The 13,159-nt window shown below is 40.1% G+C and overlaps 2 protein-coding genes and 1 pseudogene across 5 annotated transcripts; all 3 read right to left on the bottom strand.

Moving 5' to 3' along the window:
* Positions 1 to 608: 608 nt before the first annotated feature.
* On the bottom strand, positions 609 to 3,727 carry LOC141829842 (transmembrane 9 superfamily member 8-like; annotated as a pseudogene).
* A 599-nt stretch (positions 3,728 to 4,326) lies between these two features.
* On the bottom strand, positions 4,327 to 8,717 carry LOC141828853 (uncharacterized). Of its 3 annotated transcripts, XM_074716238.1 has the most exons (4): positions 6,664 to 8,717; positions 5,996 to 6,086; positions 4,673 to 4,862; positions 4,327 to 4,614 (listed from the first exon to the last, which is right to left on the bottom strand). In XM_074716238.1, coding segments are annotated over exons 1-4 (2,271 nt in total). In that variant the 5' UTR covers positions 8,653 to 8,717; the 3' UTR covers positions 4,327 to 4,613. The 3 variants fall into 3 exon arrangements, with proteins under 3 accessions (XP_074572339.1, XP_074572337.1, XP_074572340.1); XM_074716236.1 differs by having other exon boundaries at positions 4,327 to 4,862; XM_074716239.1 differs by having other exon boundaries at positions 4,327 to 4,852.
* A 1,625-nt stretch (positions 8,718 to 10,342) lies between these two features.
* LOC141828953 (uncharacterized) lies at positions 10,343 to 11,528 on the bottom strand. Of its 2 annotated transcripts, none has more exons than XM_074716346.1 (2): positions 11,109 to 11,528; positions 10,343 to 11,024 (listed from the first exon to the last, which is right to left on the bottom strand). In XM_074716346.1, exons 1-2 carry the CDS (start codon positions 11,130 to 11,132, stop codon positions 10,455 to 10,457), a joined length of 594 nt encoding a protein of 197 aa, XP_074572447.1. In that variant the 5' UTR covers positions 11,133 to 11,528; the 3' UTR covers positions 10,343 to 10,454. The 2 variants fall into 2 exon arrangements, with proteins under 2 accessions (XP_074572447.1, XP_074572448.1); XM_074716347.1 differs by having other exon boundaries at positions 11,115 to 11,528.
* Positions 11,529 to 13,159: the final 1,631 nt, after the last annotated feature.

Here is a 13,159-nt window from a genome sequence, read left to right as displayed (position 1 = left end):
ATAGGGCACACTTGGTAAACTGATCTGCTCTATGAAATAGAGTATGAGAGTGAAAAGTAGATACTATTATCACAATCTTTTACCCACAATCTTTTACCCTACTTTGCACAATGCGTTGAGTGTAGTCGAAATGTTAAGATTCAGATATTCAACCTGTAAATGCCTCGCGCTCATACCACTTTGTTTTAGCATTCCATCTTCCAAGTTGCAATTTCCGATTGAACATGTCAAAACTAACTGAACTTGGATTCAATCGGTGCCTTTCTATTGCTGAACTACAAAAAAACTGGTGTCCGTTTCTCAAATTACACTTGAATCGGTGATGGCTTCGAGAACATAGAAAACAAGAACGAAATGTAACTTAGAAGAGATCAACAATAATGACTTGTAATTTCATAGAAGCACAAACGCAATCTAATAATAAGTTCAAGCTACCTAGAGTATTGAATTAGCTTTGAATGCATGATACAATATGTAACTCGGATAAAGGCTAATCTGAATTTTGTTTTTGTTTTTTCTGGACGAGACAATAACCGCAAGGGAATGAGAGATCATAAGCCAGATAATTCTAGTACAAAAACTAACAAAAAAACAAGCGTCTAGCATCTGAATAGGGAGATAAACTACTTCCGCACTATAATTTCTTGTATCGAGAAAACTGGGTTCATGTACCAAGCTTGTTCTGGGATCTTATTTGTTTTCACAGGATCCTCGATGGCTGGCATCCTGAAACTCATATAACTGCCAACAAACACAGTGCACCGAAATACCAAACCAAAGGAATGCAAGAGCAAACATTGTGGTGAAGGGCACAAGTCCGAGTTAGCTGGAGGCCTGAATAAGTCCCATGGACTAGCTTCCATCCTGTCTCTTCTTGAGCTTCTTCTTGAGTCTCAAGCTGGTTGTACTTGGAGATATCCCTGTATAGTGTCCGCAGCATAATCATAGCCACCATCAGTGAGGAATAATACGATCAGGAGAGAATTGATAATAGAAAACCAGTGGATTTGATCGTCATTCATCAAAAGATAGGTGTCCCATCGAGAAGCCCACTTCACGTCACTCTCCTGGAAGGAAAAAAGAAAATAAAAGAAAATGAATCAGAACTTCGATGCAAACAAACTGGTTCAAAGGGAGAGAAGTTCATAGGCCAACCTGAAACTCAACATCATATGTGAATATAATATCCTTGTTTACTGTCACCTCCTGTGGGTTATCAGAGTTCACAACTGAGCGTTTGGCGTGAGGGTCACAGGGTAATCAAGCGGGTTTTCACACCATTCCACTGGCCTTCATGTTCATGTTTAACACTGCAATATATTTGACCAATTTAAGTTTATAAAAGAATGGCATAAATTAAGAGGAACGGATCATGCAGGTAATGGGTAGGGGATGCATGAGGATTGTGAATTTTCCAACCTGAATGGTTTGACCTCAAATCCCACAATCCTGAAAATGTCAAGTTCCACATCCTTGTGATATTTCACAATGAATGATAAATGGTTGTAGATAAAATAACTCACAATATTCTTTAAAAATGATTCTCTTAGATTTGGCCATTATATTATACCAAATGATTCTCTTATATTTGGAACATTCATAGGAGATATAAATTTACTCCAGATTGCTGATATTTGATTCCAGCATGAAAACCAGCTGATACACCGTAGGACTATTCTGGTCCAGCCTTTTCATAGGTACAACAAGTGGAAGATTGTCCAAAATCCTGTCCAACAATATGACATGAATTGAAGATATAATGGGGGTTGAAGATATTTAAGGAACAAAGCTCAAGGGCTAGTTTGCCATACATGTTAACACGATACTCATCCTCTATTTTTTCCTTAGCATCCTTGTCAGTGAGTGTAATTTTGCAAACGGTGGATCTTACATCTCGGGTTCTCTCATCTCAAACTGGCATAATAGATAAAAATTGTTATTCATTAAATCTGAAGGAATAACTAATACTAAAAGAATTTTATTACAGTCCCCCGGATTTACTGCACTATCTACTTTGGTCTTTGGAGGATAGTATGGAAAAGAATAGTACAATTATGGAAGTTGTGTTTTTATTGATGTCAGCTTGCTCATCACTGCAAGTGGATCTTTCTGTAGAGACGATGGAACTTTGAGATGTTATGTAAGACTACATTATGCATTTACCTAAGTAATTACCAATGTCAAGAACATGGTCTTAACAATTTATAAACTGATGTCTTATCCTGGAAAAACAAACAAGCAGATGAAAATTACAATTCATATGACAAAATAAAGGCAAAGCTTTGAAAATCGTATGTGGGTTGTATGTGATTGAATCACTTCATAATATAGATGCAAGATGTGTGTGCATATGAATGCATGTGGTCACTATTGGGAAATGACTCAACATTAATCGAATCTAGAAAATGTAGTTTTCATGTTAACAATAAGCAATAGTTTGCACCAATCACATAAGAAAGAACAACATGAAAATGTAATATAATAAGCTTGTAGCACTTATGCATCTTCTTTATAAAGCATTATCATCATTGGGCTTCTCCTAGTTATCACATTCGTCCTTAATCTCATTGTCTTAACTATGTCATTATCATTTCTCATATTCTCTACGACTGAATTTGTAGCTCATTAACTGTCAAACGCTTTGCCAAATCCCACATCAAAATTGATAATTTTATTATCCCAAAGCATCAAATAAAGCATTCCTTTCCACGTCTAACCATTTGCACAGTAATAGTTTATGTCAATCTGCTTCTAAAAAATAAAAAGTTGGGATAAAGTAATAAATTAGCTTGATTTCTGTGAGCCAATGGAAAATAAAGACAGTGTTAGCATGCGAGTCCATATATACATGTGTGCACGTGCAATTTAGTGGAGTGCTCATCCATGTCACCGCAACCTTGTTGATTGTCTAGTAAAGCAATAAAAAAAAAATCTGAGAAGTTGTTCAATGAAGATCTTGTAGTAGGGGGAAATTAAAATTCTAGGACCTACTTAACAACTGCAACGAAGTCACAATAAGTAGCCAAAAATCATTCAAATTTAGTGTTTAATATTGCAAAATGATTAAACCAAGACTAGGTATAGCCCCTTTACAGAATCAATAGCATCATTCAGTTCGGTAGCGGAGGCTTAACAGATCAAAAATTTACTGATCTTTGCAAGTAGAAATATGGATCAACCTGAACTGTATCATAATAAAATGTGAGCTCGCGAAAAAAGATCAAGAACAGAGCATCTATAAAATCTCATATGGAAAAGAATAATACATCAGCAATCCAATAAAATTACAATAATGTTTGTGTAAGAGTAGAGAGAACTAGAGAGTTAGGAAAACTCGATTTGGAGAACCAGAAGAGCGGTTGATACTCATGCTACAAATCGGACGAACTCGAATCAAGAACATATGAAAATGCTAACGAAAATTAAAATGCACGCCTATAATCCCACAAATCTGGCACATCAAACCTATCGAATCGTGCGCCCAAACAACAGATTCAAAAGACCCGAGTCGATAAACACAAATCCAAAGATTAAGATCGACTAGCGGGAGGCGAGAGGGGACGAACAGACCTCGTGGAAATCGGCCGGGGCGACTCCGGGGAGGTAGAAGCCATGGCCTCCGGTGGCGGAGTGAACAAGGACAAGGGCGATCCATGGGAGGTTCTAGAATGAGAGACGAGGGAGTGAAACGTTCTCTCACCGAAGCATTAAATAGAGCAAGCAGCATGGCAAACGGGTCGGGTTTGTTTTGTACCCGAACCGCTCAATTACGACAAAAATGTCCAAATCCGTTAATTTTAAAAGGCGATTCACCAAATTAAAAAATATTTTTTTATTTCATTAAACTTTTTTTTTTTAATATGAATGACTATATAAACAGACAACTAACAAGACAACTCCATATATTATTAGGTTTTACTGATTGAAATGACTTATCTCTGCAATAATAAGTATGGAGACATATGTTATCTGAGATTCCGGATTCGAGTTTTCTTAGCAACAAATAAATCCCCCTTGAGGGGCTTGTTGACTGAAGGTGCTATCTCGACAGTGGAACCTCTTATCAACACAATGAAACCGTGCATCTAAAAATTTAGGATTTAGGAATTTTCTGAATATGGATCGTTTCGACGGTAGTACCGGTCACTATAAAAATTTATCCGAATAGTTTTAAATGCCCTCAGAGCATAATTGAATTGGTTACAACAGAACAAAATTGCAAAAGAGGACAAGGATTCAAATTTCGATAAAACCGAAATAATATCCTCTTCCGTCGTGGTCGAATTTATCTTTTTATAGATGATCGTGAAACCGATCGTATAAAACCACTGGAATGATGAATTTTACCTTTTACAAAAGAAGTTTTATAATTCTTGTACAGAAATATGTCTTCTGAGTATCATAATCACATTACATGCAAGAACAAATTGCTTCACAGTCACAAAATTGCCATCGTTTCTCAATTCTCAGCTACATACATCAGTTTTAGCTCATCATACTAGTAAAGCTGCATTGTCGATGAATCAGAGCTTTCAGAGATCTTATCATCCATATTTTCTGAGGTATGATTTCTTCTTCAGTGCACATCGCATGAAATAGAAATGATGTCGATCTCTAAGGAAAGAAAGTAGAATGAAGATGGCCATTGTTTGAAACTCAGGCAAATGGTTACCACTTCCTATGGTAATCGAGTTCCAAAAGACAGGAAGATAGGGCTTCCCTTGCGAGCTGGTTATTCGATTCCACATATAGCACATCTTCGAACAGGCTCTTAGCCTGTTGCAGAAGCTTCAGCTTTTCCCCTCTGTTGTTTCGACGCAGGTTGGATCGCTGCTGCAGAGCCACACCCCATCTGTACAAGGCTACATCGAATATACAGATAGGGTTACAGACAGAATCCCAAACTAAACAGGATTTCTGGCATGGAGTAACATCTTTTATCTTTATAGAAATATGGTTGGCTGAGCACGGACCAAAAAATTTGGCACAACAAAACAAATAATATATAGTTTCAGTTGAAGTAAGAGGTTACTAATTATTGGGACTGAAAACATGTTTCTGAAACTATTACTTATGGTTTACTGAGAAGCTAAGTCGCGACTGGGGATCGGATTCATAACTGACTTTGGATGGACAGACAGGGTGTATGTAAGTCCGTATCTCTAAGGGGATTGCTTAACTGAAGACTAGTGATAGAACTTGAACGTGCATCAAATGTTTGGAGGACAAACCCGAATAACGGAACATGATTGAAGTTTGCATTGCATGGTGCTGTTGAGATTCAAAGGCCGAAATTAAAGTAAAGAAACTAAAATATGGTATAACTGCAGTTAAGGCAAAAATCATAAGCAATGGCAGGAACATGAAACTTCAAGATGGAAAATGATAGCTGATAAACTAGAAGTAAGCTTCTTAAATCTTCCCTGCAATATTTTTCAGGTTCCAAGGCCGATGAGTTAAAAAATGATGAAATGTTTTTTCTTTCTCTTAATGTAAAAGCTAACTACTGGGTGATTTTGTAGTAAGCCCTATAAGGAGTTCCCTGGTATATGGAAAAACAAAACAGATCAAAAAGAGATAAGGTCAAGGTTGTTATGCATGGTTTTATATTGCATCATTTTAGACAATGATATTTGATTTTAAGTGATAATGAACATGATTTTGATGTTTAACAACAAAAGGTTTTAGATCACAATCAGAACTCCAGTTCTTGAATCATAACATCAGTATATCACGCGTCTAGGTCTCTCCTACACATTTAGGAATGCTTTATTACAATCTAAAGTTGAAGATAGAATACTTGAATACAAGGTAAAAATGGCAGTTGTCTGAAATTGATGCATGAGCTACGTCGTATAGGACTAGATACCTGGTGCTCCTAAAATATCAATGTTCTATTGAGCATGTTCACTGTATAAACCAATATTAAAGTTTATCTAGGCCTTTATTCCATCAATAATTAACAATCTAAGGGCAAGGGGAAATGAATTCATACCATCTGGGGCAAATGCATTGCTCTTAGTCACAATAGCATCAAATTTATCTATTGCAGCCATGTATACCTTGTCAGCATCAGCAGCTGCTTCCTGTACATGTAGAATAACTTATTATTGAACAGAGAGAAAGAGTTACATGAAGGTCCAGAGTAACAAATTAAGAAGCAGCCACAACATTATACGGTAGGTGTATAATAAAAAAAATCCTCTAGATACCCAAAACTAATATTTCCAGAAGAACAGATTCACAATTTTCAAAGAGGAATAGCAACAAGTCATGTCTCCCAATTTTGGGGGTCGGCCGAATGAATCCCAGGCTGCTATCAAAGCTTTTACCATGTCAATGAGAGAAGAAATTCAGAATGTAAAAATTCAGATTTCCTTTGGTTTATACACAAAATAACTGAATTATAAAAAATAATTTCTTCTTTTTTCTTTGCAAATTCCAATTCTAACTTTAGTTAGGTTTCTCTATCATTCATTTGCTAGATGTAGGTTGACGGTGACCTCCTTTTTTGGCCTTTGGCTGACTGTGACTTTGATAGTATAGTTTATGACTCTTTAGCATCAAATTTAACTGGAAAGACAATTATTGAAACAACATATGCAACATAAAGGTTCATGCCCGTTGAGTTTTTTTTCGCTCATATTCAGACTAGTGACTTACTGGTCCAATATCTGCAATCAATTGTGCACGATAGGATAGAGCAAGACCCCAATTGTATAGAGCTCGAATATCACTCCTATCAATTGTCAAAGCCATTCTATACTTTCTTCCTGCCTTACCTAGTAGTTCTTCACACTCCTCACAAACATCAGTAAGGGAAGAAGTAAGGTTGTCTCTGCTTAAGATTCTTGTATCCAATTTCTTAGCTCTTAAAACAGTTGACTTCTCATTTAGAATGGCATCACTTTTGGATAAGAGAGCTCTCAGTTGTTTGCTAATCTTCAACTTAAGTTCTCCGTGCAAAAGATAAGCATTACCCAACTGACCTACAGCCAGCAAACTCATTGGCTTCAAATGAACCGCCACAGAAAGCAATTTCTCAGATTTGTATAATAAGGCATCTAATGCTTCTTCATCAGTTTGAGACTTCATATATATCCTAGCCTGCCTTAGAAGTTCTGAGGCTTCTTGGACATTTTGATCAAAATCACCATCAGTTGAATGTGTTGAAGATAATGAAGATGCAATCTTGCCTTTTCTAACACCATCAATTGGATAATCAGTTTTCACTCCTGAACCACTGAGATCATTGTCAGATTGGTTGTTAGAACCAATGCTACTTATGCTTTCATCCTTTAAATTGCTACCATGATAATCATCAGAATGCAAATATGATTTATTGTGTACCTCAAATTTCTGTTCTAACATCAATGATTCTGCAGTTTCTTTGAAGAAGTCTATATTTTTTGTAGCTTTCTGGTTTGAATTACTACCCATAGAAGTATGTCCATCATTCCGAATGGCATCTTCATAATGATGCCTGAAAACCATTTTCTGGTATTGTTCTTTCTTTGTCTTGAAGCGAAAACTTGCATTCAGATTGTTGAGTTCTTCATCAAATGGCAACATATCCTCCTTATATCTTTGATCTCCGGTGTCTTTGAATTTCTTCACATCGCTAACTGATCCGCTATTTTGATTTGTTGCTGCGCCTTCTGCAACTCTTAAGGGTTCTTCTGATTTTTCGAGATTTGGACTAACAAACTTTTTGCCAGATAAATTTACACCATTTCCACTTATCACAGTTCGTTCTGCAATATTACTCGCTTCAGTCTTTTCAATAACTGAGACTCCCTGCTCCGAGAACTCTACCTTAATTGCATTTCTCTCTTGTGATGGCTTCAGAACGGTGAAGTTCTCCTGCAATAGATTGCCGAAAAACTGAAGAGTGTCAAAAGCAATCATCCCCAGTTCCCTTCTTTTCCGGCTCGGCTTTTGGCTTTGCTTTGTCCCCTGTTCAAAATCCGTCTGCTCGTCCACATTGACAACTGAAGCAGGATCTTCCAGCGTCCTCTGGGCATGAACAATCCTCAATCTCACATATTTGAGAATGTCAACATAATCCTTAAGCTTACTCTTCTCTATACGATTAAACTGGACGCCTTCCGCTAATCCATTTCCCAAATCTGAAATCTTTTCATCCATATCTTTCAGGAATTCTCTCACATCTTTGATTTTCACATCAAAATCCCAAATTGACCCACTGGCGGCGCTCGCCTGGCTCATCCCAGCCGAGAATCCAGCCACAAAAATCACCACCGAGACAGGCAAAATGGCCATAGAAGAAATCCTCACCCTAGAGACCGCCAAAGCCGAGAGAAATCCCAAAAGAAAGAGGAACCCATGCTTTCGTTCGTTAATCCCGAAAGAGGCTAAGAGATTCCGGACGGAATCGAACTTACCGGATCTGTAGGATTCATCAAGGAGGTCTGGGTCATCCCACCCGCCATACCTGGACGGGATCGGAGCTAAACCGGAAGAACCAGAAAGGGAGAAGGAAACTACGACGGGCTTCCGACTCCGGCGCCGAGGGTAAGGAAAGTTACGATATTTGTGGAACAAGGGATCGAAGCGGCCTCGACGAAGAAAAAGTGGAGCGAGTGGAGGCGAGAGGCTAAAGACGTGATCCGAAAGCAGAGCAATCTCCATAGCGCCGCCCGCCTCCGCCGGCGAAGAGTGGATCAATCGTCAATGGCAGCAGGAGTACATCGTCATCATCATTTCTCTCAGGACGATCGATGATGGTGATGCATTGAGATTCGCGCCAGCAAAGAAATAGAAGATTAAATCTTCTATTTTATTTTACTTTTTAAATATAAATTTTAAAACATATATTTTCTAAACTACCTTTTTTTCTTTAAAAAATATGAAAGGAAAAAAAAATAAAGATATTTTAAAAGATAAATATTATATGCTCTATGTTAAATATAGACGTTTAATGTTCATTTTTAATACGTTTAAATTTATTAAAAATAAATAATAAAGAATAATATGGATAAATACCATATTTTCAAAAGATTGGTGATTTTTGTTGAAACTTATTTTAGATGGAATTCATTATTTGATGCAATCGATCCCATAATCATTAAAGAAATAAATTAAAAAATTATAACTAATAATAAAAAATTAAAAAAATTATAATCATTTTTGAAAAGATAAATTACAAAATTACAATTAATATTACAAAGAGGATGTTATTTCGCTTCAGCAAAATTTAACTTATACGAATTATAATAGTGCTCAAGGAAATATGATCTAACAACAAAATATTATGATACAATTAAAATTTCATATTAAAAATATATAAAATAGATCCTAAGATTATAAAATAAAAAAAATATGAGTCGAACCCCATAAAATTATGAGAATTGTAGTAAGGAACGGGTATCGAACCCCATAAGCCCGAATTGAGTCGAACGCATTTGAACATCCGAGCCGAGTGAATGAAGCTGAGCGGGATCTCGCCACAACACAAGTTTGAGTCTCTAGGATACGGGCTCCTAAGAATCCGATCCGAATCCGTGAAACGGACTCCTCAATCTAAATCGAACTTGCTATTAGTCTGTACCCGAGTCGAATCCTCTCAGACGGTCCAATCGAAGCAGCTGAGTTGACTCGGAGACCAAGCCGGGGGAGGGTCTGAATCCTCTAAGTGCGCTCTGCCACTCGAGCCGAGTCAATTCCCCGATTTAAGCGGGGTCGACTCAGCTGACTCTACCCTGACCCGACCGAGAACTTTCATTGTATTTCTCCATCAAAGACCACTCCTCCCATCGTGTTGTATGGGTAATGTCTCATTGACACTAGTAATGGTAATACCCTGACAGATGTACGTGATGGAACATATATCCTACATATCCCATGCCTTCTGACATAACCCTATCGATGATGAGACTTCCACCTTACTGATGACATGATACGACAGTCATCACCGATATATAAGGTCCGTCTTTTTACAGAGGGAGGTATGCACAATCACATTCTCGACTTTTACTTAATCTTCTGCTTCTTTTATTCCTCTCGCAAGAACTGACTTAAGCATCGGAGTGGTGGCGTCAGGGTAACCCCTGACCTTCCTACTCACGGTTACTGTGATTGTAGGTCTTGATAGCTTTACGATTCTTTCCTCTCACAATCTCGTTCGAGTTTGATGCTGAGAAGGGTCAAGCGCATCAACAAGAATGTAGATCAAAAGTGGATAATATCTATTTTTAAAGTTTTAAAGATATATATATTCTATCAGATTTAACAAAAAAAAAAACATGAAAATTGAGAGATGTGAATGAAAATGAGAATGATAACTTCGCTGATGTCGATCAGGCTCAGTAACTTCGATCGATCATGGAAATTAATATTTGCCTGCACAAACACGAAGGCAATTTACAACCCGAGCTCCGAAATGTTCCAACCTCTGTTACAAAAATTCCGGCAACAGTAAGGTGATTCTGTGATCATCGATAAGTCAAAGTGTGATCGGTAAGCTCGGAGGCCGGCGGCTTGAGTTCGAGGTTGACGAGGTCGATGATGTCGTCCCAGTGGCTCAAGTTGCTCGCCGTCGGCAGATGCCTCGTCGCGCTTTCCATCGCGAAGAGCCCGTCATCGTCGGCGGGGAAATAGAACAAGGGCGAGAAGGGAACGCCCCCAAGAATGTCCGGCTCCGGAGAGAACAGGGGACCGAGTCCTCTCTCCGGCGCCGCGTTCACCGAAGCCAAGGCGCTGCTGCTACTGTAGTTTTCCTCCTGCTCCGGCTGCGCGACGTCGGCGCCCTTGCTCCCTCGGTTTCCCTTGATGCGCTTGCTCTTGCGGCCGCCGCCGACGGGCACGTCGCGGAGCGCGCCGCCGTCGGTCCAGTGCCGGCGGCAGGCCCGGCAGTAGTGCCGCGGCTGCAGCTTGCTGTAGTTGTTGTAGTAACAGAACTTGGTGTCGGTAGACTCGCACCGCGGGCAACTCAGCGCCGCCGCCGCCGCCGCCGTTTCACTCTGTTTTCTCTGCTGCGCCTTCTCGCCTCCACCACTCAATTCCTTCAAAAAAAAACAAAACAAAACAAGAAGATCAGATCGAGCTCGACAAAATCACAAAAACCAGAGGACAAGGCGGGGACTCACACTCACATCCAAACTTTCTTCCATTCCGCTCGTCAATCCTCATGCAAGAGCTCACCGAAACAAGAGCAGAGGAGGCGGAGAGCGTGCGCAGAAACAAGAGAGTGGCAGCAGAGGAGCCAGTTGGATTTGGTATGAACTGAACCGAAGCAATAAATCCACCAACCACGGGTGTGGACCTCTCTCTCTCTCTCCTTCCTCTCCTACTCTGCTGACGTTAATTGCGCGTGGTTTAATTGCAGAGATTTGGGGCCACGACGAGATCGAGGTAGCGTGCGTCGGCTTTCGCAGAGCTATTAATGCATGCAGCCGGAAGCAGGGAAGAGGAAGAAGAAGAAGAAGAGACGACGAACGGCAAATTACGTGAGTGGGAAGCAACAAGGCGTTCCTACGAAGCGCTGCACGTGATCCTTCAGCCACTCGCAGTGGCCGGTGGTGATGACTGCGCTGCCACCGGCGAGATGATTACTTATGTCCAGAGATCATTTCGTTCCACCCCACGTAGTTTCATTATTAGCATTTTATCCGCCCCACGGGCGGGGTCAGCTGGTCAGGGCATGGGTGCTTGCAGCATGAGATGGACGGTTCGAGGGCTCATGGTTGCATTTGCGATAACATCAATCTGTGCCATGTTTCCAAATCCTTCGGCCACCATGCCCTGGTCAGTCCCGCATTCACCGTGATTCTACAGATGGTCGAGGGACCGATCATGTGGGACCGTTAGGTTGGCGGATTCCAACCTTTTGCAGCATTATTAGCATTTTATCCCGTTTGAAGGTATTTTGAAAATTACCCTTGAAAATAAGTCGAAATATGGAGATCAGGATGAAATAGTTCTCCTGCATCTGTTGCTTGCTGAGAGTACGAGTGCCGTCCCTGTCACTTGGATCTGATGGGAAGAGAAGGCAGCAAGAATCCACGCGAGTGAGCTGTGCATGGGGCGGGGCTGCGACTGTTCGATGGAACGCTAGGAAGAATCCAAAAGCGGGCATGGCTGATGGATCTGGTGAGTGGGGGCGGAGAGGATGACGAGGAGAGGACGGGCGGCTGGGTGGGGGATGAGACAGCGCCAGAGAGCGGTCGGTGGAGGTGAGTGGGACGGTGGATTTTGTCGGAGGGTCCCGCAAGGTGTCGCGGGGAGGAAGGGGAGTGGGGCGGAGGGCATGACGGCGGAGATGCGGCACGGCGCCGGCGCCGGCGCAAAGCTCCGCTAACACATAGAAATTACAGTTAATATGAGTTGTGTGAATAAAGAAGAGAATTAAGTAGCAAGCTTAAACGCTCATTTTGAAGACTTAAATACGAAATTAGTAGCTTAGTCGTCTTAACTTATAAAATCCTTTTTTATCGATCTACAAAATTATTAGGAAATCAATTATATGACATTTTTATATATATCAAGGTAAAAAGTTCAATTTATAGGTCAAGATAATTACAACTTATAGCTCTATTATCACCTAAGTAATCATTTTTCAACATCTCATTATATTAGATTCTTTTTTATATTTCAATATATTTTTTAAAAAGTTATAATAATTTACTAAAAGGCACACACATCAACTGCAGTTTCTCGATTTATCGTATGGGACCGCTAAGGTAGCGGTGTAACGACCCAGCCCGTCCGTTCGTGGAAATTCTACTTATCTCGACTCCTATTTTTCTGTGGATCATGGGCCGTCGACCATCAACCGTGACTGCAGTTTCTCGATTTATTGTGTGGGGCCGCTAAGGTAGCGGTGTAACGACCCAGGCCGTCCGTCCGTGGAAATTCTACTTATCCCGACTCTTATTTTTCTGTGGATCATGGGTCGTCGACCATCGACCGTGTCGTTATCTACTAGGACTTTCCACCCCTGTTCAGTGGATTTTTACATTCCCAAGATTCGAATTCTAGACCTCAGACTAAAGTACTAAAGTTCCTTGAATCTGGTAACCAAGTGAGAACCTATGGGTCATGGGCTTCTCACTTGGTTACCAGATTCAAGGAACTTTAGTATTTTAGCTTGCAGGTCTAGAGTTCGAATCTTGGGAAAGTAAAAATTTACTGGGCAGGC

Source organism: Curcuma longa, chromosome 5 (assembly GCF_044706935.1).
Source record: "Curcuma longa cultivar G26 ecotype Majalengka, Jawa Barat chromosome 5, ITB_CL_G26_1.1, whole genome shotgun sequence".
Taxonomy (NCBI): domain Eukaryota; kingdom Viridiplantae; phylum Streptophyta; class Magnoliopsida; order Zingiberales; family Zingiberaceae; genus Curcuma; species Curcuma longa.
This window is presented reverse-complemented; position numbering and strand designations above follow the sequence as displayed.